Genomic DNA, 27,949 nt, shown 5'->3' with positions numbered 1-27,949 from the left:
AGCTTCCCAAGTGCTGGAATTACCACACCTGGTCTTTCATGAAACTCTTTATGCATGTTGACATTTAATGTCATTTGAGCATTGAATGATCATGTATTCATTGCACTCTCCACTAGCTCATCTATTATGTGCTTGACTTCCTGGAAATTCTGGGCAGGTTGTTTTCTTTTCAAATTAATGTCACTATTTCATTGCTGGATAGTAATAGGTTTTTAGTTGCCAATAATAAGTTTCCTCACTGACGCAGTAAGCCAGATCAAGTGGAACTGAAAAAGTACAACAATTTGAGCAAAGCAACTTCCAGACAGATTCTCCAGTCCCAGAGATTGGAGGCTAGAGAAACAGTGCCTACTAATGAAAGCAGGAAGATTATATAGGTTGTAGGCAAGGGGTGATGACGTGTCTGTAACAAACTGGGTTTGTGGCCAAGTGTGGTTAAAAGCTGAGAACATTAGGCAGGGACTTGTGATGCTTGTGGCAATAGGGGAGGAAATTGCTATAGCAGCCAAAAATTCAGAACTGGGCTTTTTGGCAACTTTTATTTGTGGGATATTCCCTGAGAAGGTCAGGTCTAGAGGGAAAGAGAGAGAAAGGGAGAGAGAGAGAGAGAGAGAGAGAGAGAGAGAGAGAGAGAGAGAGAGAGAGAGAAAGCAGAATGGGGCTTTCCAGATCAAAAAGGAGTGAGCTAGGGGTTCCAACCAAAGAGATAGTTCTCAACTCCAAATTTTCTATGATTCTGCTATATGGTATGTTGCCAATTTCCAACACTATAGAGTGTTTTTAATTCTTTTTTCTTTTTTTTATTCTTTTGCTCTTTTGTGTTTTTAGTTCTTGCTTTTATTCTAAATCCTTAATATCTTTAGAGTGGAGAAGAGTAATGACCTAGAAAGGGTGCTTCATCAAGTCAAGCCTGTCCTGGGGTTTGGCTATTTCCAAATATCTCATCTATATCCAGCAGCCTTTGGAAAGGAACTGTGGGATTCAGAGCAGCTTTCACTGTATCACAGTCTAGATTCCCATGTCACATCTATGATCATCAATCCCACCAGACTTTCTTACAACTATTGACCCACAAGCCACTAATATCAGCATATCACTGGTGATAGTCCAAGGCTCACACTGCTGTGGGATGCATAGTGTTATGCTGAGGTACACCTGTGACCCCCAAACTTCTGCTAACAAATATACGTATTTCTGGGTGGGATAGAAATATGACAGACTAGATCTGCTTGTTGTGTTTGTGTTCAGAGCTCATTACCTAGACCTATCCTCCCATTAAAGTGGCACTGCTTTTTGCTATTTCTGCTTGTGTCTGGGGTACCATGAATGGATAACTTTCAATTGCCCAGTTTGATGCTGAACTGTACCACACCTTTATCTCAAAACTACTGGGAGAAGCACAGCCTCGAGAGCATATCATGGCTCATGGTGCAGTTCATTCTGACTCAGGCTTAAACTATGTATGTCCTGACAGTACACATGTCTCTGTCTGGGGCCTGAGCCATTGTAGAGATCCATCTGGCACAGAAGAGGAGAAGCAGCTGTTCTTCCTATGTTTATGGAGAGTAAATGTCTTATCTTCTTTTTCTGTTGTCATAATAAAACACTCTGACAAAAGCAACATGAGAGAGGAAGGGTTTATTCTGTCTCACAGTTCAAGGGAGAATTTGTCATGGCAGAAAAGTCAAGACAGCAAGAGCTTGAAGCAGATGGTAACATTGTATCCATAGTTAAACAAAGAGCAATAAATATTTTATAATGCTCAGCTTGCTTTCTTTATTGAATACCATCTGGGAAATAATCAAAATGGGTCTTCCCACATTAAACAATGTAAGCAAGATGATCTCGCAAGACTTGGCAAGAAGCCTTGGCTCCCAGGTGAGCTTACATTCCATTAAATAGATAATTGACAGGAACCATCATAATTTCACCCCTCAACAATTTGGTATCCAGATACATCACTTTTTTATTTTAATTTATTTAAAAAATACTATCTCACTTTACATGCCAAATCTATTTCCCACTCCCCCCCCCCTCCTCCTGTTCCCTCCACCTTATCCCCTCTCACCCACCATCCACTTCTCAGAAAGGGGTAAGGCTTCACGTGGGGAGTCAACAAATGTTTAGAGGAAGGACCAAGCCCCCCCAATACCTCCAGGGAGAATGGGTGCCAAAAAGCCAAAAGAAGAAGTAGGGATAAATCCTGGTCTCACTGCCAGTGGCCCCAGAGTCTTCCCCAGCCATAACTGTCAGCCACATTCAGAGGGCCTCCTTTGGTCCTATGCTGGTTTACTCACTGCCAGGCCAGAGTTGGAAGGCTTCCATTAGCTCAGATAAGTTGTTTCAGTGGGTGTCCCCATTGTGGTCTTGACCTCTTTGCTCATATTCTCATTCCTCCCTCTCTTCGACTGGACTTTGGGAGCTCAGCCCAATGCTCCGCTGTGGTTTTCTGCATCTGCTTCCATCAGTTGTTTGATGTAGATTCTATGAAAACATTCAAGTCATTAATGTAACTACAGGGCAAGGCAAGTTCAGGCATCCTCTCCACTATTGCATAGGGTCTTAGCTAGGGTCATATTGTGGATTCCTGGTAATTTTTCTAGTGCTAGGTTTCTTGCTAGCAACGGCTTCCTCAATCAAGATATCTCTTTCCTTGTTCTCCGTCTCTGTCATTCCCTCATCTCGACTATTCTGTACCCTCAAGCTCTCCTCCTCCTCCCCGTCTTCCTTCCTCCTCCCCTTCACTCTCCCTTCTCCCCGCACCCCCATGTTCCCAATTTTCTCAGGAGATCTTGTCTATTTCCCCTTCCCAGGGAGATTTATATATGTTTCTCTTAGGGTACTCCTTGTTACTTACCTTCTCTGGGGTCATGGACTATAGGCTCCTTATCATTTGCTTTCCAGCTAATGTTCACCTATTAATGAGTATATACTATGTTCATATTTCTGGGTTTGAGTTATATTACTCAGGATTTTTTTTTCTAGTTTCATCCATTTGCATGCAAATTTCAAGATGTCTTTTTTTTAACCCCTGAGTAAATACTCCATTGTGTAAATGTACTACATTTTCTTTATCCATTCTTTGGTTGAGAGGCATCTAGGTAGTTTTCAGGTTCTTCCTGTTATGAATAATGCTGCCACAAACATAGTTGAACAAATGTCTTTGTAATATGATTGAGCATCTTTTGGGTATATGTCCAACAGTGGTATTGATGGATCCTAAGGTATGTTGATTCCCAATTTTCCAAGAAACTGTCATACTGATTTCCAAAGTGGTTGTACAAGTTTGTATTCCCACCAGCAATGATGGAGTGTTCCCCTTACTCAAATCCTCTCCAGCATAAACTATCATTGGTGTTTTTTTGATCTTATCCATTCTTATTCCTAAAGAAAAGAATCAGAGTTAGCAAAGAGTCATCTGCCCAATGTTTAGCATGGGAAATAACATACCCTGTATCTATATATCCTGAGTCTGGGACTCATGATGAAATCAGCTGTGGCTCCAGAAGACTTAGGTGGCTGCACCTCTCCACCTTGGCTTCCTTAAACATACATACATTCTCTTATATGCTGATTACAGTTCATTCCTGCCGGTTTCCTCAGGAGAAATCATCCTGATATCTCCAACTTCCTGAGGTCTCCACTGCAGCTCAGGGTTACCCTCACAATTTCATGCAGTGACTTCTCAACACCTTCCTACAGAGTCCAACCATGCTGCACAGTGCTTGACTTCAGTCAGTCTTTGAAACTGTGGAGAAACATTCTATGACACCCCTCAATCTTGTACCCCTCATGTCTCCGAAACCAGTGCCATGTTCACAATACTGCTAAGTTGTACTTGCAGCATGAAATACAGCCTGCCCCATGGGCCCCCAGCTATATCAGCATCTATGTACTGACATAGGGGGACACTTTTCTATGCAGTTGCTTTTAAGGAGCAGGAGGAATGCTTCAGCTTAGGCCCTTTGCCTTTAAATTAATCTCTGTTTTAACCAAATGGAACCTCTAAGGGATGGGGGTTTGCCTGCAGGACATCTTTCCTATAGTTAAAGCATAATACAAGAGGTTTCTTGTCAGTGATGCTGATTTCTCTAATAGCTAGAGCTGATTTCTCAGTACCAACTTGAATGTTCTCCTGTCTTGAATATTCCCCTAAAAAAATAAATTAGTCTAACATCTTTAAATTTGATGTCATTGAAATTCTCAGGGCATGGTCAGAATACAGGTGAATTATATGTTAGAATGTCACATGAATTACCTCTAGCCACGTTTATGATAGACTTCTTATTCCTTCCCCATGAAACTACATTAACTGGGCCCCCAAGATCTACATTTCTCTTGGTGTCCTTGTCTTCCAGTCTCTCAGCCAGAATAATCCACTGAATTGTACTGACAGAATTCAAAAGGTTTTCTAATCCAAACATCCTAAGTCTTCCACATTGCTGCCAAAAACCATTCCTAAAGTCTGAAGAACCACATGATCCATTTTAGTGCAGAGACGACCCCATTTGTGCTACCAACTTCTGTCTTGCTTTCTTTTTCTGTTTTTATGATAAAATACACTGACAAATGCAACTTGAGGGAGAAAGTGTTTATTCTTGCTCACAGTTAGGGGTAGCATTCCATCAATACAGGGAAGTCAAAACAGCAGAAACTCGAAACAACAGATCATACTGCATTCATAATCAAGAAACAGAGAACAATGAATGCTTGCTCACACTTTACTTGCTTTCTCTATTTTATATAGTCTAATATCCTCTGGTCAGAAAAAAAGTCATATCCATAGGTAAGATGGGTCTTTCCACATCAATTCATGTAATAAAAAAATCCTTGTAAGTATGACCAGAAGCTTATCTAACAGGTGATTCTAGATTCTGCCAAGTTGGTAATACTATCCATCACAGTGGGAACTTGTCAGCAGCGCTAATGGCAAGCTGAGTCATCCCCAAGTTTCATAATTGAAGCAACTTACAGCTTCAGGAGGGAAAACTGCAGAAAGTTCACTGCAAAGCTGACAGTGAAGTATATTGAAATTCTAGTTTTCCCCATTACTGTGCAGGAATCTACCTGATATTAGGACAGATCTACAGGCTGTATCTTAGTGTTCTGGACCAAATATGAGTCCTCTGTTTTTCTGCTCAGTGGTGGTTGTAATCATATTCACTCTGACACTGCGTGACATTGTGAGGTCTAGTGCTAGCTTTATTTCTGCTTCCCAAGTTTGACTAAGGAGTAATAGGATCATTTCTTTGTCACCTGCATAATACATTTCCAGTGTGTCAATCTATAGCTACTGGCCCTTTGGTTATAGTAGTGAAGCTCAACCCCCAAACCAGATTTTGTCATGGTTGACCTAGTGCTGGAATTCAAGGGTAGTAGATGATGTATGTAATTCTCTCTCCGTTGCACAAGTTTGGTGCTTAGACATTAAAGAAGGGTGATATGGGCAACTCTTTCATTCATGCTGTCTTCCGCACCCTCTTTTCTTTTTGTTATACTAAAATTGGGTACAATATTCTTTAATCTAGTTTCCTTATCACATGGAAAAGTAATACAGTAGATAAATAGCGTTTGAAGTATAAAAGGAAAATGATGTTGATGATGAAGACATCATGAACAAAAATCACACTAATAACCAAGAGATATATAAAATACCTAGAAATAAATTTAGCCATAGCTGTTAATGATCTCTAGGATGAATCTTATGATAGTGTGATGAAAGAAACTGAAGAATGTACAAAAATGGAATGATCTCCAATGTTCTTTTTTTTTTTTTTGGTTTTTCGAAACAGGGTTTCTCTGTGGCTTTGGAGCCTGTCCTGGAACTAGCTCTGTAGACCAGGCTGGTCTCGAACTCACAGAGATCCGCCTACCTCTGCCTCCCGAGTGCTGGGATTAAAGGCGTGCGCCACCATCGCCCGGCTCCAATGTTCTTAATGTGAAAGATTTACTACTGTTAATAGATCTGGTAGAGACATACATAGCTCATTTGGTAGAGTGCTTGCGAAGCATTCATGAAGCCCTATCTTCAGCCTTCATTGCTGCACATTCTGGGGGTGGTGGTGTTTAACTGCAATCTCAAATTGGGAGGTAGAGGCAGGAGGATGAGAAGTTCGAGGTCATTCTTAACTACTTATTGAATTCAAAACCCGCTTGGGATACCTGGGACCTTGTCTTTAAAAAACAAGTGCCAACACAGTATAAGATACATCTCTATGAGTTATTGGCCAGAGAGGCCCTGAAACCCCACAAAACAACATAGGCTATTGTCAGTGCTCTTTGTTGCCCACCACAACTAGATGATGGGATCCTATTGCTGAACACATAACATACTTAGGCAGGTAGAACATAGAAAAATCAATCTTGGACTGAGTTGGAAACTTCTTCCATCCTGACAAACATTCATAATGCCAGAGGTGTTGTACAGCCTACTGGAGAAGAAAAAATATCAATGGTTAGACCCTGCACTGAGCCCTGCATACTACAATAATGACCTGTTAGGAAAGAATTTTCCACTAGTGCAATTGTGTATGAATATCATGGGGCAACCAACAACTTTATTGGATTTGAGGTCTGCTCCACAAGAAGGAAGACATGCCTGGTATTATAAGCATGGACAAAAGATCAGGGGGAGGTCATAAGCATTTGGGGGTGGGGACCTAGTATTGTTGTTTTTCTAAGTGGTCATGTTTTCATACTGCTTTTGAAATATTTATGTTTATACTCATATACTTGTAGTACTGTCAACCTTCATCAGAAGAACTTGTTTTACAATGGGTAGTGGTTAATGTAGAGACTCTCAAGTGGTTAAAGTGTTGAGAGAAAGGGATTGTGAGTGCTTATCTTTGTATCAACTACCCTACATTGGGGAATATCATGAAAATGGGGCCAAAAAGACTGTAAGAGCCAGAGGATGGTAAGGGGTACTGTAAAATACTATCTTTTAGAAGTGGCATTGGCATTCCATTTATGAATTCACAACAGCACTAGATCAAGAAAGTGAAAATTCCTGCAGGAATGGGTTGGGACACATGAGGACCCACCATTATCCAAAGAGCTATTTATTATAGCTGACAGCTGCTGAAGGAGGGAGAGCCAGTTTTTCTTTGGGTGGATAGTCACTAGTAAGTTGTTCATGGAACAGTGGGTGGCCCCAAACATACCATATATGGAACTAATTGGACTCAGTGATATATAACTCTTAATAATAAAAAAAGAAAACAAAGTTTGAAGTAAGGGCTGTCTGTGGGCAGTTGGAGGAGATGAATAGGAGGTGAATATGATCAAAACATATTATGTATCTGTATGAAATTCCTCAAAATTAAATTTAAAATGAATTAATAAAGGCTCTATGCTACTAAAAGTTGATGGAGGAAGGTCATTGGTTAAAAAATAAAGAAACTGCTTGGTCCTCATAGGTTAGAACATAGGTGGGTGGAGTAAACAGAACAGAATGCTGGGAGGAAGAGGAAGTGAGGTAAGATGCCTCAGACAGACGCCATGCTCCCCTCTCCCTGGCAGACACGATGAAGCTCCAACCCAGGATGGACGTAGGCTAGAATCTTCCCAGTAATTGCACCTTGAGGTGCTACACACATTATTAGAAATGGGCTAGTCCAGGTGCGAGAATTAGCCATTAAGAGGCTAGACCTAATGGGCCAAGCAGTGTTTAAAAGAATACAGTTTGTGTGTTGATATTTTGGGGCATAAGCTAGCCAGTGGCTGGGAGCTAGGTGGCAGGAACGCAGCCCGCATCTCCCTACAACAAAAAGTTATTCACCAATAAAGTACAATCCTTGTCAAAACACCAATGATACATTCTATTGTGGTAGCATGTATCTGTACTCCCTACCCTCAGAAAGCTGAAGCAGTAGAATTGTGAGTCCATGTCTAAATCTTCCTCTGTATCATAAGAGAACAAATTACACAACCTATAAAATCATAGGAAAATGAAAATGATAAAAATGAGCCAGGATTGTGGCCATATACCCATACTTTGGCTACTTAGAAAAACTTGTTTTTCTAGAGAACTAGGAAAAATAAAGTTATATTTCTAAGGAACTGTCCTGTAATAGCCAAAGGAAACATGAAAGAAAATTAAGGCTGTAGTATTCATACGTTTTGTTCTTAAAATATGCCATGAAACTGCAGTAATTAAAAATGTGTCAGAGTGAAAAGCAGAAGGGCAAAACAGTGGGATGAAATTGTGTCCTGAATGACGCTTCTTCATTTGTTTGAATCACTGATTTTGATGATACCAACAACATGCATTCAAGAGAGAACATTATTTTTTCTTTTTGAAATTAAAATGTAATTACATAATTTTCTCTTTTCTCTTTCTCTATCCAACCCCTTTCATATGTCTACTCCTGCCCCTACTCTCAAATTCATAGCTTCTGGTTTCTTGAGAAAGGATATTTTTAATAAGCAGTGAGAGAAAATTGGATGCCCGTAGTCAGAAGAATGCAACTAGATTACTATTGCTCACTAATTACAAAAATCAATTCAAAACAGTGAATGACTGAAAATAACTAAAGAACATAAATCCTAGGATAAAATGTAAATGCCTTAGGGCATATGAATAAGCAGATAGTTTTTAGACAGATTTCCCAAAAGCATAAGAAATACAAACAATGAAATTATATCAAACTAAATCTTCCTCTGTATCATAAGAGAACAAATTACACAACCTATAAAATTATAGGAAAATGAAAATGATAAAAATGAGCCAGGATTGTGGCCATATACCCATATTTTAGAGGCTGGCTGGCTGTGCTGTGCTCAAGACCAGCATGTGCTATGTGATTAGACTATATATATATAATGACAGGTGTGGTGACACATGACTTTAATTCTAGCACTTGGGAGGCAGAGCCAGGCACTTCTCAAGGCAACCCTGGTCTACAGAGTGAGGTCTAGGACAGCCTGGGCTACACAGAGAAATGCTGTCCAGAGAAACAACAACAATAACAAAAAATTAAATAAAAGACAAAAAAATTCAAAAGAAACAACATGCATAGTGAGAGCAGATATTTGCAACGGCTTGGTAGTAAGAATATATGGGGAGCTCCCCAAATTCACAAGAAAAAAGATTAGATTAAAATTAATAAGGTCAGTTTTTCAAAAACAATGCAAGAAAATGGCCAAAATTTTCTGAGAAATGCTTACTATTATAAACCCAAAGGAAGACACATACAGAAGCAATACCTTTGCTCCCATGTTTACTTTCTCATTATTTACAATGTGTAGGAAACAGAAATATCTAAGTTTCTATTAACTGAGAAATAGACCAAAGAAATGTGGTACATACACAGCAGAACACTGTTCAATCATAAAACTAAATGGAATCCATTTGTAACACTATGAATAGGAAGTCATTATTTTAAGTGAAATGAAACAAGCACAGAAAGGTAAGTGCTTCACTCAAATGGAGACTGCATGAAGTTGAGCTCATTGTTGCTGAGAGCAGAACGGTAGCAACAGAAGTCCAGTATAGAAAGAATTGTAGGAAGCTGATCAATAGATGAAAATTTAGAATTCAATAGGAATAAAAAGTTCTGGCATGCTTCCTAACACAGTCCCCCACCTCTGGTTGCCAGTGATTATGACCTCCTCCTCTGGGCCCATTTTCTTCCCTTTGGTACTAGTCAGAATACAGACCCCCCCCCACCTACCCACAGAGGGACCTCTAGCCTGCCCTTGAGGTAGACACAAGTAATTTACCTACTTTCTCAACAACAACAACAACAACACACGCACAGAGATAGCTTCTTTGTTGCTTGTACCAGATCCATCTGCCTGGCCCACACATGCTGTGTTCCCGTCCTAGCATATTGAATCCATCTGATTAACCTTATCATGCTCCTCTACCACAGTCCTCAAATTTAGCCTAAATCCCATATCCAGTGTCCTGGCCAAGTTCCTAAGAGCCCCAGCTGTGCCATACCCAACCTCTAAGCCTGGGTCAAGACTTAAATCCTGCACACCAGCATAACCCACTGTGTCCACCTGACTTTATTCCTCTGGTATCATATCCAGCCTCCGGGGGTGGGGCCTTGTGCGAGCTCCTTCATCCATATTGGCATGCCAATTAATGTTGTCATTCAATTCTTGTTTAGATAGCAATGTTGTTGAGATTTCATGGATGCAGTTTTCCTGTCATATATAGAAGACACTTTCTTTCAGCAGAGGTCTTGGTCCTCTGGATCTTAAAATCTTTGCTCTGAAGTGTTCCCCTAGCCTTTTGTGTAGGCGTTGTTTTGTAGATGTATCACTTGGGGATGGGCACTGGCTTAATTAGGGTTTTCATTTCAAAGTGAAACACCATGACCAAAAAGCAAGTTAAGAGGAAAGGGTTTATTTGGATTACACTTCAGCATTGTTGTTCATCACTGAGGGAAGTCAGGGCAGGAACTCAAAATAGGGCAGGAAACTGAAGGAAGGAGCTGATACAGAAGTTATGGAGGGGTACTGCTAACTGGCTTTCTTTTTCTGGCTTGCTCAGCCTACCTTTCCACAGAACCCAGGACCACTACCCCAAGAATGGCACAGAAAAGGACACAGTCAACAAGACAAAACGGCAGCCTACAGAATAGGAAAAGGTCTTCACTAACCCCACATCAGACAGAGGTCTGATCTCCAAAATATACAAATAACTCAAGAAACTGGTCGTCAAAAGAACAAATAATCCAATAAAAAATGGAGTACAGACTTAAACAGAGAACTCTCAACAGAGGAATCTAAAATGGCTGAAAGACACTTAATGTTCAACATTCTTAGCCATCAGAGTTGCAAATCAAAACAACTCTGAGATTTAGTCTTACACCTGTAAGAATGGCCAAGATCAAAAACACTGATGACAACTTATGCTGTAGAGGTTGTGGGGAAAAGGGAACACTTCTGCATTGCTGGTAGGAATGCAAGATGGTATAGTCCCTTTGGATGTCAGTGTGGTGATTTCTCAGAAAATTAGAAAACAACCTTCCTCAAGACCCAGTAATACCACTTTTGGGTATATATCCAAAGGATGCTCAATCATGCCACCAGGACATGTGCTCAACTATGTTCACAGCAGGTTTGTTTGTCATAGACGGAACTTGGAAGCAACCTAAATGCCCCTCGACCAAAGAATGGATAAGGAAAATGTGGTACATTTATACAATGGAGTACTACACAGCAGAAAAAAATTACAACATCTTGAATTTTGCAGGAAAATGGATGGAGCTAGAAAACATCACTTTGAGTGAGGTAACCTAGACACAGAAAGACAAGTATTACATGTACTCACTCATAAGTGGTTTTAAATATAAAGCACAGAAAATCAACCTACAAATCACAATTCCAGAGAACTTAGACAACTCTGACGACACTAAGAGAGACATAATCTACATGGGAAGTAGAAAAAAGACAAGATCTCCTGATCAAATTGGGAGCATGGGGACCTTGGGGGAGGGATGAAGTGGGGAGGGGTGAGGCAGGGTGGGGAGCAGAGAAAAATGTAGAGCTCAATAAAAATAAATAAAATTTTAAAAATTGAGAAAACAAGAACAACAACAAAAGAATAGACATCCTTGATTTTCTCCCCATCTTTATGTGAACATTTCACCATTAGGTTTGGTGTTAAATACATGAATGTTTAAATATGCTTACCAAGTTGAGGAGGAAGATTTTTATCTCTAGCTTAATGTGAGATTCTATTACTAATGCCTCCTAGATTTTGTCAAATATGTTCTTCTTTACAGATACAATTATTTGATTTCTTGATGATGAAATGTAATGACTCTCATTAATTAAAACATTTGTCTTGCTGTGATAGCATATGCCTTTAAGCCCAGCCCTTGACAGAAAAAGGCAGGCAGATCTCTGTGAGTTTGAGACCAGCTTGGTCTAAAAAAAAGAACACAAAACAAACAAATACATAAAATATTTGAAACCAAACTTTTATACCTGGATAAATGGTACATGACAATGTTACATAATTATGTTTAATGAATTGTTATATTTGATATACCAGTATATTATTGACATTATTTTCATCTATATTCATAGGATGTGTTACTTATGATGAATAGATATTTTATTTTTTTCAAGTGATTTTTTTTCTGTAATAAATTGTAAAATTGTGATTGGGACTAATATCTAAAAAATTAATTGAAAAGGAGGAAAAGCCTTACAGCTTCATAGGCTTGTGGTCATGTTTGTGGACTGTCTCTTTTTGGCTGTGGTGGAAGAGAGTATCATGGCAGAAGTTTATTCTTTGGTACATGAATAGTTGACAAAATATTTCTTCAATTCTAATGCTATCCTACTTGATTATGATTTCCTTTGTTGTACAGATTTTTTCTTTGGATGAAGTATCATTTGTTCACTCTTGCTGTTATTGCCTAAATTATTAGAATATTACTTACAAAGCTGTTGCCTACAGTGATGCCTTTTCAATTTTTTAATTAAATTATTTTTATTTGGTGTGTGTGGGCTTGTGCATGTGCACATGTGTGTTCAGGTGGGCACATAGAGATCAGAAGAGAACTCTCCGGCTAACTTGTGGGGTTGAAGAATGGAACACGGGTTGTCAGGCCTATACTCACTAAGCTGTCTCACCAGCTCCATGTCTAAATCTTGACAGATTTTTTCTCTTTTAGAAGAGAAAAACTCCCTTCTATAAGTTTCCACTTACGCCTTGAAACTACTGTAAGAGGTTGGTCAAAATTGCCTCAATTAAGTGACCTAGAGGATTCATTTTGTCCTTATTCATGGTGTTCTCTGATCAGCATCCTAGATATTTGCCCTTTCTCGTACTTGGTCTTTTTCTCATGTAAGAAAGCAGGCACATTTTGAGGACATCGTGTTAAATAAAATAAGCCTGTTACTTTGGTAAAATTGCTGCATGATTTAAGTATTCTGACTTAGAAGAGCAAAGATTAGAAAAGCTGTTCCTATTGTCTGAGGGGAGGGCTAAATGGAAATTGTTTCTGAAGATGGTAGAACTTCTGTTATACAGGTCGAATAAGTTCTACAGGTCTTTGGTATAATTTTGGGCCAATAGTTATCAATTTTATATTTTACTCTGAAATTTGCGTAAAAGGTAGATTCCCTGCTATTTTTACCACAATAGTAACAAAAACAATTAATATATTAATGTTTATTCTCTATTACAACCACAGTGGGAATTCCCTCTCAAAAGAGCTTGTAAATGAAACTGATACTTATTTAACATGTATAGTATCTATTTAATTGTTGACTTTGGGTAAAATTTTATAATTGCAAAGGAAATCGGATGTCCTCAGAACAAACAAAATAATGATAAAGAAAAATGACTTCAGGGTTAATGTCTAAGGTTTATGCTCACTATGCATATAACTTTTTTTTTGTTGTTTTTTGAGAAAAGGTTTCTCTGTAGTTTTGGTTCCTGTCCTGGAACTAGCTCTTGTAGACCAGGCTGGTCTCAAACTCAGAGATCCACCTGAGTCAGAGTCTCCTGAGTGCTGGGATTAAAGGCCTATGTTGCCACCGCCTGCCTGGCATGTAACATTGTCATTGATAAATAGGGGATTTTGTTTGTTTGTTTGCTTGCTTGCTTCCTAGTATAGCAAAAGCTCATTGATTTCCTGTGAAATTAGGAGAATACTCCCATAACAGTGCATGTGGAAAGACATGCGTTTTAGTGAAGATTTTACTATCATAGGGCCTAAGGAAGGTATCTTAATAATGTGAGGGGAATACTGTATTTGGGAAACATTTATTTCTCTTCCTTTTTTGATTTTAAGTTAAAAAATTTAAATGATGGGGACTGCAAATTGATCCATATCTATCACCCTGCACAAAATTCAAGTCCAAGTGGATCAAAGACCTCAACATAAATCCAATTACACTGAACCCGAAAGATGAAAAGTGGGAAGTAGCCTTGAATGCATTGGCACAGGAGACCACTTCCTGAATATAACACCAGTAGCACAGACACTGAAATTGACAGCAAATAAATGGGAGCGCCTGAAACTGAAAAGCTGTAAGGAAAAGGACACTGTCAATAAGATAAAGGACAATGGCACGGGGTTTTGATCCTGCTTAATGTGCTGGCTTGGTGGGAGCCTAGCCAGTTTGGATGTTCACCTTCCTAGATATGGACGGAGGGGGGAGGACCTAGGACTTAACACAGGGCAGAAAACCCTGACTGCTCTTTGGACTGGAGAGAGAGGGGGAAAGGAGTGGGGGGAGGGGGAGAAGGGTGGGAGGAGGGGGAGAAGGGTGGGAGGAGGGGGCAGGAAATGGGAGGCTGGGAGGAGGTGGAAACTTGTTTTTTTTTCTCCCTTTCTCAATAAAAAATAAATAAAAAAAATCAGATAAAACAGCAGCCTACAGAGTGGGAAAAGATCTTCACCAACCCTACATCTGACAGAAGGCCAATCTCCAAAATATATAAAGAACTCAAGAAACCAGACATGAAAATACCCAAAATCCAATTTTAAAACGGGGTACAGATTTAAACGGAGAATTCTCAATAGAAGAATCTCAAATGGCTGAGAAACACTTAAAGAATTGTCCAACATCTGTAGTTATCATGGAAATGCAAATCAAAAAACTCTGAGATTGGTATGGATCTTGGTTTATTGGTACAAATTTAAGGTCAGTTTTGTTATGTGTATATTTCTGCTCTTGATTAAGGTATTGTGTTTGTGCTGCTTATTTAAAAATGTAACGTATAATTAAGAAATATAGGTTAATAATAATTATCTATAATAGTCAAACTTGTAGTCATGTTAGATTTTCTAGATATACAGAGATGTGTATTTCAGATGGATAGGCATTCTTTAAACCTACATTAATCTTACAACTGTCAAAAGGGCTAAGATCAAAAATTCTAATAACAGCCTATGTTGGAAAGGATGTGGGGTAAAGGGAACACTCCTTTATTCCTGGTGCAAGTGCATACTTGTACAGCCACTTTGGAAATCAGTATGATAGTTTCTCAGAAAACTGGGAATCAATTTATCACAAGACCCAGCTATACTGTTCTTGGGCATATAACCAAAGGATGCTCAATCATACCACAAGGACACTTGTTCACATATGTTCATAGCAGCATTACTTGTAATAGCCAGAAACTGGAAACAGCCTAGATGCCCCTCAACCAATGAATGGACAAAGAAAATGTGGTACATTTACACAATGAAATATTAATCAGCTGTAAAAAACAATGAAATTATGAAATTTGTAGGCAAGTGGATGGAACTAGAAAAAAAATCATCCTGAGTGAGGTAACCCAAACCTCCAAAGACTCACTGTTAAGGGGTTATTAGGTGAAAAGCAGGGGATAGCCAGGCTATGATCCACAACCCCATTGAGAAGCTAGGTAACAAGGAGGACACTAGGAGATTTGCAAGAAATTCCCTGGGAAGGGGAGGTGGATGAGATTCCTCTGGGTAACCTGGGGGCAGAGGTGTGTTTTGCGGAGGGAAGGGGATACAAGGATGACGACATGAGAGATCTGGGTTGGTCCAGTAGCATGTGGGACAGAGAGGGTGAGTAATGGAAGAGATATCTTGATAGAAGGGGCCATTTGGTGCTTAGAGAGACCTGGTATCAGGGAAACCTTCAGGAAACCACAAGGATTACCCCAGCTAAGAGTCCTAGCCTTGGTGGAGAGGGTGCCTAAGCTACCCTTCTCTTGTAATCAGATTGATGACTACCCTAATTGTCGCCAGAGAGGCTTCATCCAGTAACTGAAGGAGACAGATGCAGAGATCCACAGCCAAGCACTAGACTGAGCTCTGAAATTCAAGTTGAGGAGAGGGAGGATAGATAGATTGTGCAAAAAAGAGTGTCAACATCATGGCAGGGGAGCCCACAGAGATAGCTGACCTGAGCTAGTGGGAGCTCATGAACTCTGGACTAACAGTTAGGGAGCCTGCATGTGACTGAACTAGGCCTTCTGCATGTGGGTGACAGTTGTGTAGCTTGGTCTCTTTACAGAGCCCCTGGCAGTGGGATCAGGACCTGTTTCTGTTGCATGAGCTCACTTTTTGGACCCTATTCCCCATGCTGGGATGCCTGGCCTGACCTTGATGCAGGGGGAGGAGCTTGGTCCTGCCTCAACTTGATAAGCCATGTTTTGTTGACTTCCATAGGAGGCCTGACCCTTTCTGAACAGAGGAAGAGTGGATGACGGGATGAATGGGAAGTTCGGGGAGGGAACAGAAGGAGAGGAGGGGGAGGGAACTAAGGTTGGTATGTAAAAGTAATTTTAAAAATTAATAAAAAGAAAGACATTTAAATGACTATATTCCATGAAAATAATAATATCTGACTAGACATTAGTTTCTTCAAGGTGACTCATAATACTACATTAGTTCCAGGGCAGGGCTGCCAAGCCCTATGGGTAAACTTTTAGCTGTTCTTTCATTTTTATTTGCATGCTCTTTAAGGATGTTTCCCGCCTTAGTGGCAAAAATTGAGTATTTACAATTGAGACAAAATAGTCCACAAAGCCTGGAATGTTTACTTCTGTATTCCAAACACAAAAAGCTTGCTAACCTGTATTCTAATAAAAAGAGCATGCTTCTGCATTTTAAGAGAGGTTTTGATTTTTCTGGGAAGAGAGGCAGCTAAATTTTATAGAGTTTATCTCTTGTCCTTCTCATTTAAGAATCTGATACTAGAAAATTGATTTAGAAAAGTTTTTAACAACTTGCCATTAAAGGTGAAATTGTAAAAGCTACAAATCACCTAAACCAGTTAAATGAGAGCACATTTTATCTCTAGACTCATCTAATGAGGGGAGTTATTCAATATCTTACAAATGGTATTAAACATAATAGAGGTTTTTGCAGATGATTCTAAAACTCAAGGAGAATAGTAACCATTGTTTACCTCATCCTATAGTCCATGATTTAAAAAAAAAAATTAAACAGATTTTTAGTAAACCTAATGTAACCTAAAACCTGAAGTGAAGACAGAAAGATCAGAAATCAATATTATTCTCAGCTACATAGTAAATTCCAGGCTAGTGTGAGCTACATGAGACTCTGACTAAAGAAAAGACAGAATGTGTATAAGATTAGTAGTTCTAAAAAACCATGGTCTTGCTGGGTGTAGTGGTATAACTTGTAATCCCAGTACCTGAGAAGTAGATTAGGAGGGTAGTGATTTCAAAACCAGCCTGAGCTATATAGACCCTTCCAAAAGAAAAACATGGTTTCACAAAATATACTACAAGACCCACAGACTGGCCCAACTCTTTCTGACAAAAACAAATGGAACACATTCTATGTGTCATAAGACTTAAGACACTAGAAGACATGATTTCTCAAAGATAATATGAAATTCTCAAAGAACTAAGAAAAATACTTTTGTACTGATTGTAAGAGGAATAAGGATATTGCTAATGTTTAAGTGGAGGCTACACATTGAAAGAAGAAAGAATGGAAATAATAGAATAAAGAAAAGGAAAGATGATAAATAATAGATTCTTTGAGAATTTATGTAATACAGGTTTTAGACACTAGTTTTGCAGTTGACATTAGTTAATCCACTTCAATTCATAACTTTAAGTAGGAATTAGGAGTTTGATGTTAAGACTCATTTGTTCCCTATACTTAAAGTAAAATGTTTATTATAAGTAGCCCTTCCTTTCTTGAAATAAAACTGTTATGAAAAAAACTTTTGTACTGAAATGCTTCTTGGGAAATTAGAGAAAACAGTAAAATATTTATTGTTGTATTTACTATAACTGAGAACCCACACTTAAACTAATATTTTGTAGTTTTATGTTCCTTTTTAACTCATTCAGTGGAGAATATCAAACTTTCTCCCAAGTTGTATGATAATTCTGTTCTCATATTATTCAGAATTTAGGACAAATGTGCACTAAACAGAAATAAGTTTTGTGGTGTTAATTTAAAAAGGCTGACAAAAGGAAAAGAATCACTTGCCCTTTCTACCGCACGTAATGGTCACCTCATGAATTTGTGATACAGGTTCTGGATTTTAGAAACAGAGGTGGCGTTATAATGGATTTCCCTCTGCATTATCTATCTATCTATCTATCTATCTATCTATCTATCTATCTATGTATCTTCAATCAATCAATCTTTCATATCATCAATTTTCTTTCTTCTATTATTTCCATTCTTCCTTATTTCATCATCTAGCCAACATTTAAACATAAATAGCCTTATTTTTTAACTATCAACATGAAAGTATTTTATTAGTTCTTTAAGAATTTCATACAATGCATTTTGGTCATATTCACCCCTCTTCTAACTCTTTTCTGATCCATTCTCTTTTCCCTACCCACCCAATTTGTGTCCTCTTAAAATAACATCAAGTCCAATTTTTTACTTGCAATGGAAAAGTCTGATTTATTTTAAAGTTCTACTTTTCCTTTTAACTTATGTGTGTTTGTTTGTTTGTGTGTGTGTGTGTGTGTGTGTGTGTGAGAGAGAGAGAGAGAGAGAGAGAGAGAGAGAGAGAGAGAGAGAAAGAGAGAGAATTGTGTAGGCCGCATGTGTGCTTGTCTAAAGGAGGTTTGAGGTCTGGAGTTTCAGTTACAGAATATTGTAAGCTGTCCAATGCTGGTATTGGGAACTGAACTTCTCCTTTGAAAGAGCAGTATGCACTTTAACACTCTAACTGTCTCTCGGGACCCAGAAAAATCTTATTAATAATATATTTTGGAAGGATTTTCTAAGACAAGAGTTTGCTATATAACAGTCCTGGCTTCCTGAAACTTACTCTGTAGATCAGGCTGGCCTTGAACTCACGGAGACCCGCCTGTCTCTGCCTCCTGAGTGCTGGGATTAAGGACGTGCGCCACCACTACCCTGAAATAATAATATGTTTTAAGGTAAATCAGAAAAACTGAAAAGATCAGTTGTAAATTTATCTGTAGCACTGCTTGCTGAACTTTTAGGTAGTAACCCTCTGCCCAATGAACAGGCAGCAAATACATACTCCCATTCTGGAGGTTACCCTTTTTTTCAGTTTCTTTTTTGTTGCTTTGACAAAAGCACTCTGACAAAAGCAACTTAAGGGAGAAGGATTTATTCTATGTCACAATTTATGCTATAGTCCTTCATGCTGGGCAAGTTATAGAGGCCTCAGGAGCTTGCATTTGCAATGCATCTGCAAGCAAGAAAGAGAGGGCAATGAATGCATGCTAGTGTTCAACTAGTTTTCGGGATCTTATCCAGTCCAGAATACTGTTGCCCAAGAAGTGTTCTCACTGCCATTGGGTGTGTTTTCTGCATCACCTGTGCAGAGAACAAGTGTCTAGGGTGTGCTTGGATTAGAACATCTGTATCGCACGCCTCCTTCCAAAGTTCAGAAAACTTTGAGAAAGACAGCACACGAAGACTGTGAGAGCCAGAGGCTGGGGAAGACAGGTGAAACCATGTCTTCTGGACATGACAGAATCACAGCACAAGACCTGCACAGCATCAGTCCAGTTAGCACTGCAGCATAGATGCAGGAGGGGCATGGAAGACTACACCACTAACTGAGGAGCTACTGACAATTGATGGGTACTAGTGAAGGGTAAGTTTTCTTCAGGAATATCATCCTTGATAGGTTGAGTATGCTTCAGTGGGTGTCTATGGGCAGCACAAACTGGACTCTGTGAGTTACTTAAAAAGATAAGGACATAAAATAGGGAGAGTGATGTAGAGGAAGATCTAGGAAGAGTTTGAGGGGAGGAGATGAGTGGAAAGTAAATATAATTGAATACATTGTATACATTCATGAAATTCTCAAAGAATACATTATTTTTTAAAAAATACTGTGTTTTTTTTTTTAAATCGAACCTTCACAGGCATGCCCAGAGGTGCACAGGTGACTCTCAATTCTATGAAGCTGACAATTAGCATTAATCATCTTCTAGCTCTGTTGGTACCTTTTCTTTGCAGAAATGTTTACTTTGTTATAATCTTATTTGTCAACTCTTGCTTTAATCCTGAACTATTGACATTCTATTTGGGAAGTCATTACCTGGGCATCTTTGTTGGGATATCTTCCTTATGTTTTTATGAACTTTTAAGGTTTTGGATCTTAAATTTAAAATCAAATTAATTTGGAACAGAATTTGTACAAAAGGAGGCACAAGAGCCTTGATTCTCTCATGTACATGCAGATAACTTGTGTTCCCAGCACACTGTGTTAAAAAAGAATGTCCTTTCTCCAAGGGCTGTTTTTGCTACATTTATTGAGAATCAGTTTGCCAAAAGTATATTTATTTCTGTGTCCTCTCTTTAGTACCATTGCATTGTTTTGTCTATGCGGAGCCTTGTTGCATATGTGTGAATTTTAACATTTCAGTTGTACACTGTTCAGTATGTATGCTGGCTTATGGATTTGTTACATAATGCCCCTGTTATGTAGAGATACAATCCTGCTTTTTGTAATTTATTTGTGACTTCTATTGTAAAGGGATATTTAATTAAATGAAAGGATTTTCATATGCCTATTGATATAATCGTGTATTATTTTTTTAACATTTGAATCTATTTGTGAGCTACTTATATTGAACCATTCACACATTCTTGAACTGAAACCAATTTGATCAAGATGATTGATATTTTTAATGTACTTTTAAATTCTATTTAAAAGTATTTTTGTTGAGTAATAATGTACTTATGTTCCTAAGAGATATTGGAACAAGTTACTTTTTAGTTGTATTTTTTCCAAGTTTTAGTAACACAGACATATTGGCTTCATAGAATGACTTTTGATATAATTGCTTCTCTTCCTATTTTATAGATTCTTTTTAAGGAACATTGGTATTATTCATTCTTTAAAGAGCAGCAGGGAATCTATCCAGTCTTATCTTTTTTCTTTGTTGGAAAACTTCTTGCTACAGCTTCAATATCGCTACTTGGTACTGATTGATTAGTTATGCTTTTGGTTCAGTTTTATAGCATATATGTCCACCTATATATTTTCCAATATATTTACATGTAGTTCAACAAAATAATCCGTAATGAGTTTCTGGATTTCTAATTAGTTTTTAAAACTAGTTTTACTTATTTGTCATTTTTCTCCCTTTCTTTTGATAAACTTAATATAATGGTTCTCCTTATCCTTTTTATAATAACCACCTTTAAATTAATCTTTTTGCTGTTTTTTGTTTCTATTCCATTTATTTTTCTGTACTATTTGTTATTCCTTTTGTACTGATATGGAATTTGGTTTGGGACTTATAAGTCTTTGGGATGCATTTCAAGTATTTATTTAAAATTTCTCTATTTGACTAATATAGACTCTTTCATTTGATTAGAAGAATTTTATAATTTCTACCTTGACTTCTTCAATAATTCACCAGTCATGAACTACTATGTTGTCTAACCACAGCATGTATGAATAGATTATTCAGTTTCTATTGCTATTGACTTCTGTTTTAATTCCACTGAGATTATATATATAAAACACAATAAATTATTGTATTTTAATTCAATAATAATTTCTCTGAGGCTAAATACATGGGTATGTTAAAATGCTGATAATCAACTGTGTATTCTGCAGCTGTTGAATGAAATATTATATAGAGGTCTCTAAGTCATCTTACTATATTTAGTATGATTCTGATGTTTCTTATCTAATTTTTGGCATTGAAGATCTATCATTTTCAATGGGTGTATTTGAATTGGGGTATTTAAGTTACCTGCCATTATTTTAATGAGACCTTATGACTAGTTGTGGATTTATAAAATTACGGATATCAGCACTGGGAACATCTACATTTATAGTGGTTGTATCTTCTTTTTATGGTGTGGAGTCCAAATTCAGATCCTTGCCCATGCCAGGCAAGCATGTTACTACTTCCCAACCCTTAGTTATATCTTCTTCATGAATTCTTCTGTTGTTCAGTGTATAGTGACATGTTTTTGTATCTTAAAGTCTATTTTGCTGGTTATTATTATGACTACTCCTGCTTGATTACATTTGCTTGGATTATCATTTTCCATATTTTCTCTCAATCTGTTTCTGTGCAGAGATATTATTTTCTTGTAAACATCATACTTTTAGAATGTCTTAGCTCAAGTAGATTCTCTGTGTCTTTTAGTTGGAGAATTAAGATTATGATACTCATTGTAATAACTGGTAATAACTATAATTTTATTCTTCTTGTTTCAAATATTCTGAGTTTTATGTTTTATGCTTTGTTGTACTGGTAATGTTTGATTCCTTTCCTTTTCTCATTTGCATGTCTACTCTTATAATGGGATACTTTCGTTCAGGAGCAGTCATGCTAGTCCTATGTTTCTTCCTCTTCTGAGCAGAGGTTTCCTTAAACACCTTCTTAATGGTCATCTAGTGGTCCTGCCCTCCCACAATTTATGTTTCTCTGAGATCGTATTTCTCCTTTTATTCTGGAGGGTAATTTTGCTGTGTATACTAATCTCGGTGGAAAGTTGTTTTCTTTGGGAATTTGAAAGACATCATCAGTGCCCTTCTGTCCTTGAAAGTTTCACATGAAGTGACAATCATCTGTCTGGACCTGGTGGGTGGATTCAAAGAAGGGTGGAGGAGGAAGGCACAGGAGACGACGCTCCTGGGAAGATGCTCCTTAGAACTGGGTTGCAGCCAAAAGAGCCTTAGGGCAATCAGACTGCAGCCACCAGGAGGACCCCTCTGTCCCTAAAGCCCACCAGAGATTCCAGCACAGAAAAGCCTCAGATTAGGTCCTCCGGTAGTCCTGGAGAGTGTTAGAGGTTGATTGAGTCCCACACCCTGTGTGACCCCCTACGGGACGGAAGCACCCCTGTATTTAAAAAGAGCTGAGAAGAAAGAAGTGTTTAGTCGCCAGCTGGAGACTAACGGATGCTCAGCTGCACTACATCCAGCATGCCCGGGATGATCTGCAAGAACTCGGACCTGGAGTTTGACTCGCTGAAGCCCTGCTTCTATCCGGAAGAAGATGACGTCTACTTTGGCGGTCGCAACTCCACGCCTCCGGGGGAGGACATCTGGAAGAAGTTTGAACTGTTGCCTACGCCTCGGTTGTCACCCAGCCGCGCTTTAGCGGAGCACAGCCAGGAGCCGGTGAACTGGGCTACCGAGATGCTGCTGCCTGAGGCCGACCTATGGGGTAACCCAGCCGAGGAGGATGTTTTTGGCCTGGGAGGACTCTGTGGCCTCAGCAACAACCCGGTCATCCTTCAGGACTGCATGTGGAGTGGTTTCTCCACCCGGGGGAAGCTGGAGAGTGCGGTAAGCAAGAAGCTGCCAAATGGCTCTGGGTCCCTGCCCGCCGGCCGCAGCACCTCGGCCCCTAGAGCGACTGCTGCAGCCAGCTCTGCGGGCCACGCGCGCAGCGGAACAGCAAGTGTGGGGCGTGGGAAAGCCGCCTGGCTCACAGAGCTCGCCCACCTGGACTCAGAGTGCATGGACCCCGCTGTGGTCTTCTTCCCAGCGAACAAGCGCCAGTGGGTGCCGGTACCGGCCATCCCCGCCAATGTTGGCACTGCCGGCACTGCAGTCAGCCGTGGTAACCACCAGGCCTCCAGCACCCCCAGAGAGAACATCCTGAGCAACTCAGGTACTGAGAAAGAAGATGAAGAGGAAATCGATGTGGTCACGGTGGAGGAAACCCAGTCCTCCAAGACTGTCTCCAGGCTCCCCACCGCGGCGCGTCCTGGGAACGCAGCTCTGGGCCCCGGGCGCGCGCAGTCCAGCGAGTTGATCCTCAAGCGCAGAGTCCTCATTCATGAGCAGCACAACTACGCTGCGCCACCGTTGCCCTATGTGCACAGCGAGGACGCGCCGCCGCACAAGAAGCTCAAGAGCCAGGCTTCACTATGGCCCCTCAAGTGCATCCTCCCACTGAAGCCTACAAGACTGGCTCCCCGCAACTCAGAGTTGCAGGACATTGAGCGTCGCCTCAACCACAATATGATGGAGCGCCAACGCCGTGACAGTATGCGCTCCAGCTTCCTGATCCTCAGGGACCTTGTGCCTGAGCTGGTGTACAATGAGAAGGCAGCCAAAGTGGTCATTCTGAAAAAGGCCACCGAGTACATTCGCACCCTGCAGGCTCATGAGTGCAAGCTCCTGATGGAAAGGGAGAGACTGTGCGCAAGACAACAGCAGTTGCTGAGAAAAATCAAATACCCTGAGACATACTAAATGTTTCTGAAATGGACAGTTACTGCTACTTTGCACATGTTGACTTGAAAAAAAAGAATGTTGGTTTACCTTCATATTGGTCCCTTGTCAAGTTTGGAGCTGGATAGGGGCAAGCCATGGAGTTCTAGTGGGGCCTTGGAAAGTCTAGGAATAGGATGCTAGGTGACTTCTTTCTTTCCTTCAACCTCAGTGATGGTCATGAAGGTTCAGGATAGTTGGGAACCTTGGAAGGCTGTTGAAGTCATGTTTACTCCAAGTTTCCAGAGTCACTTCTTTTACAGGAGTCATTACATTCCAATAGATGCCACAGAAAGGGCATTCTCTTTGGATGTCCCTGGGGGAATATTTCTGTAAATTCCATCGACTCGTCCACCAAGAGGTCAGTATTACACTGGAAGTTCACACCCTAGTATCGTAATAACACCTCAATGTTTGAGGAGCATGTTTTGTATACAGATATATTGTCAATCTCTGTTACGTACTGTACTAATTCTTACACTGTCTGTGGTGTATTTTAGTATGATGCTGATACGTAACTAAATTTGATATTTATGTTTACATATGAAAATGAAGAGTGAAGGTTTTTAGGAGATAAGACTTTATCACTTTTTCGAATTAAGAAACTTTTTAAAGAAGTTATATATGTATATGTATATTCCCTTTTCTCCAAATCTTTCTGTAAGTGTATTTGTTCATGTGTGATGCGTACAATTGAGTGAATGCAAAGTTGTGTGCTTAATTTCTACAAAATATGTGCCCTTTGAAATACCTCATGTTGTTATGAAATAAATAGCAATTGAATGATTTTTGAAAGAAATTTCCTGGTGAGAGAAATTCTTTTTCAACTAATTAGCTTGCTCTTAAATGTGCTTTGGCACTTCTGCTTCACAGATTTTAATATTCTTTCTCTGATCTGCACTTGTGGGTATTTAGTCATAACATGGTATAAAGAGGTTCTCTCTTGGTCAGATTCAATTAGAAATAAAGACTTACATATTCATGACTTTCATAAAATATGGGGAAATTTCTGCTGTATTCCACTGAATAGGTGTAATATACTCTTTGCCTTTAGCTTGCCTTCCTCGGGCATCTAAGTGAGCCAGATGTTTGGTCATATAATGGTCTTACAAAGAACTTATGTCTCAGAGATCTGTTTTCTTGTGATTCTTTTTTCACTGTTCTTATGTGAAAATATGATCACATAATCATGTTCAAGTTCAGATATCCTTTTTATTCCTACTTAATTCAGCCTATTCAGGCTTTCAAAACTTTTAATGTATATTAACTAAACCAAATAATAGATTCATTATATCATTTTCATGTATGTACACAAAGTACAATATTAATATTTAACATCCATCACCCTCCTGGTCCTTTCCCCATATAGTAGTGACCAATATATATTTCTGTTTTTTACAATCTTGGTTCTACATATGACAAAAAACATGATGCTTATCTGAAGTGTCTTATTTGTTTAGCATTGCAATATCCATTTTCATACCAATGATAGAATTTCATTCACTGTATGGTTGAATATACTTCATTGTATATGTGCATTTATCTTTTTATTTGGGGGGGGGTTGAGATAGCGTGTCTCTGTAGCTTTGGAGCCTGTTCTGGAACTAGCTTTTGTAGACCAGGTTGGCCTTGAAACACCTGCCCCTGCCTCCTGAGTACTAGGATTAAAGGCATGCACCACCACTGCCCAGCAATGCATTTATCTTTTTAAATTTCATATAGATGATTTTATCTCTTTTATATGCTTTTCTAAGGTGTTATTTTTCATGTCAGGATTTATTTTTTATTTTTATATTTATCATTTGAGAATTTCATACATGAATATGCTATTACACATTCTTTATCTATTTGCTTATTGATGTTTAGATAGGGCAATTCAATGACTTGGCTTTTGTGAACAGTGCAACAATGAGCATGGGGATTCAGGTATATGTTCTTTATGGAAAGTTTGGTTCTTTTGAGCACACATACACACATGTTATGGGACTATAACATGTAGTTCTGCCATTAGCTTTTAAGAAAACTCCATTTTGATTTCCATAGCCTATGAACTAATTTGCCTTACTGTTGAAAGTGTAATCAGCATTCCATATTTACTATAATCTCAGAAACAATTGCTTATTATTATTATTATTATTATTATTATTATTATTATTATTATTGGTTTTTTCGAGACAGGGTTTCTCTGTGGTTTTGGAGCTTGTCCTGGAACTAGCTCTTGTAGTAGACCAGACTGGTCTAGAACTCACTTATTATTTTGTTAATAATGTGCTAACTAAAGTGAGGTAGAATTTCAATGTTGTTTTGAATTGAATGTCTGTAATGAGTATGGATTTATGGCCTTCTCTACTCCTTGGTTCAAATTTGGTAGGTTTGTTGTTCCTAAAATATTATATGTATGTTATATATTATATATATATATATATATATATATATATATAATTGATTTCCCAATTTATTAGAACATAACTTTTCAAAAATATTCTTTAAAAATGATCTGGATTTTATAAGTATCTGTTTTAATGTATCTTATTTCTAATTTTATCAACTTGGGTCTTCTCTGTCTTCATTTTGGTTAGTTTGACTAAGAGTTTGACACTCAGCAGTATTCTGAGTATATGAGGCCTCAAAGGCTGCCCCCACAGTGACATACTTCCTTCAACAAGGCCACACCTCCTAACAGTGCCACTCCCTATGAGATTATGGGGGCCAATTACATTTAAACTACTACACTCCCTAAGTTTGCTTTAGCCACTATATTTATCCCAACAATAGAAGGCAAACTAGATCAAGTAAAGCTAACAGGAGTATCCTAACTGGCAGAGCAAATAATAGGTGATATTATCATATCAGGTGGTTACAAATATTTAACAAAAGTAAACTGAGGAAGCCCCGCTGAAGCATCCAAATGCAATTCCTGGTGCAATGTCTTGAGTTGAGCATAGGGTCCCTTCTCTCTTAGCTGAGGCTTCCAAGTAAAATAGCAGATATCAACAGATAGATAACATCAGCAAATCAAATGCAATCATCCTGCAGGAATGGATTGGGGTGTAGGAGGAGGCTGCTAGTTAGTTCCCGGCCACTTAGCCCCGAAATAATCACACAGAGAAAATATATTATTTAAATCACTGCTTGGCCCATTAGCTCTAGCTTCTTATTGGCTAACTCTTACATTTTAATTTAACCCATCTCTATTAATCTGTGCATCACCACGGGGTCGTGGCCTGCCAGCAAAGTCTGCCTCTGGTGCAACTCCATAACTTCTCTCTAACTCCTCCTCCTTTCTCCCAGAATTCCGGTTAGTTTTCCCTGCCTAGCTCTGTTCCCCTATAGCTCTGCTATAGGCCCAAATCAGTTCTTTTATTAACCAATGATATTCACAGCATACAGAGGGGAATCCCACATCACTGGGGAAGACTTACTGAAACAGTCACGCTAGCGTTATCAATTGAGAGTTTCAGGCAGAGCAGAGCATTCTCTCCATAGATAACCTTCTGACTTTCCGTCCTACTCTAGGTATTCTTATGAAATAAAAATAGTAATCTCTATTGGCAATAGTTTCCTTCTAATTATTCTTAGGGAGAACAACGTTTTTAATACCTGTAACAGCTTGCTGGTTTTTTTTTTTATCCCTGTTAATGACTTAGGGGACAAGCCTGCCCCCAAAACAGGAAGTTTTGGAAGACATGTGATATGAACAAGTATCTGGATGATTAATATATGGAGCCCCTACTGCTCTCTTTCTTTATGTCCTCTACATATCTGTCCTCTACCTATCTGTTTCATTATGTACAGTAGGATTATTTTTTAATGAAAT

General features: G+C 38.9%; 1 protein-coding gene across 1 annotated transcript; it reads left to right on the top strand.

Annotated features, from left to right (window-relative positions):
• Positions 1-22,809: 22,809 nt before the first annotated feature.
• Positions 22,810-24,114, top strand: LOC121444383 (protein S-Myc-like). Its single transcript, XM_041646199.1, has one exon. It carries the CDS (start codon positions 22,810-22,812, stop codon positions 24,112-24,114), a length of 1,305 nt encoding a protein of 434 aa, XP_041502133.1.
• Positions 24,115-27,949: the final 3,835 nt, after the last annotated feature.

The sequence above is a fragment of the Microtus oregoni genome, unplaced genomic scaffold, assembly GCF_018167655.1.
Source record: "Microtus oregoni isolate MIOR12 unplaced genomic scaffold, Mior012 000121F_ref0000216, whole genome shotgun sequence".
Lineage (NCBI taxonomy): Eukaryota > Metazoa > Chordata > Mammalia > Rodentia > Cricetidae > Microtus > Microtus oregoni.
Note: the sequence above shows the minus strand (reverse complement) of the source record. Positions and strands in the feature narration are given on the sequence as shown.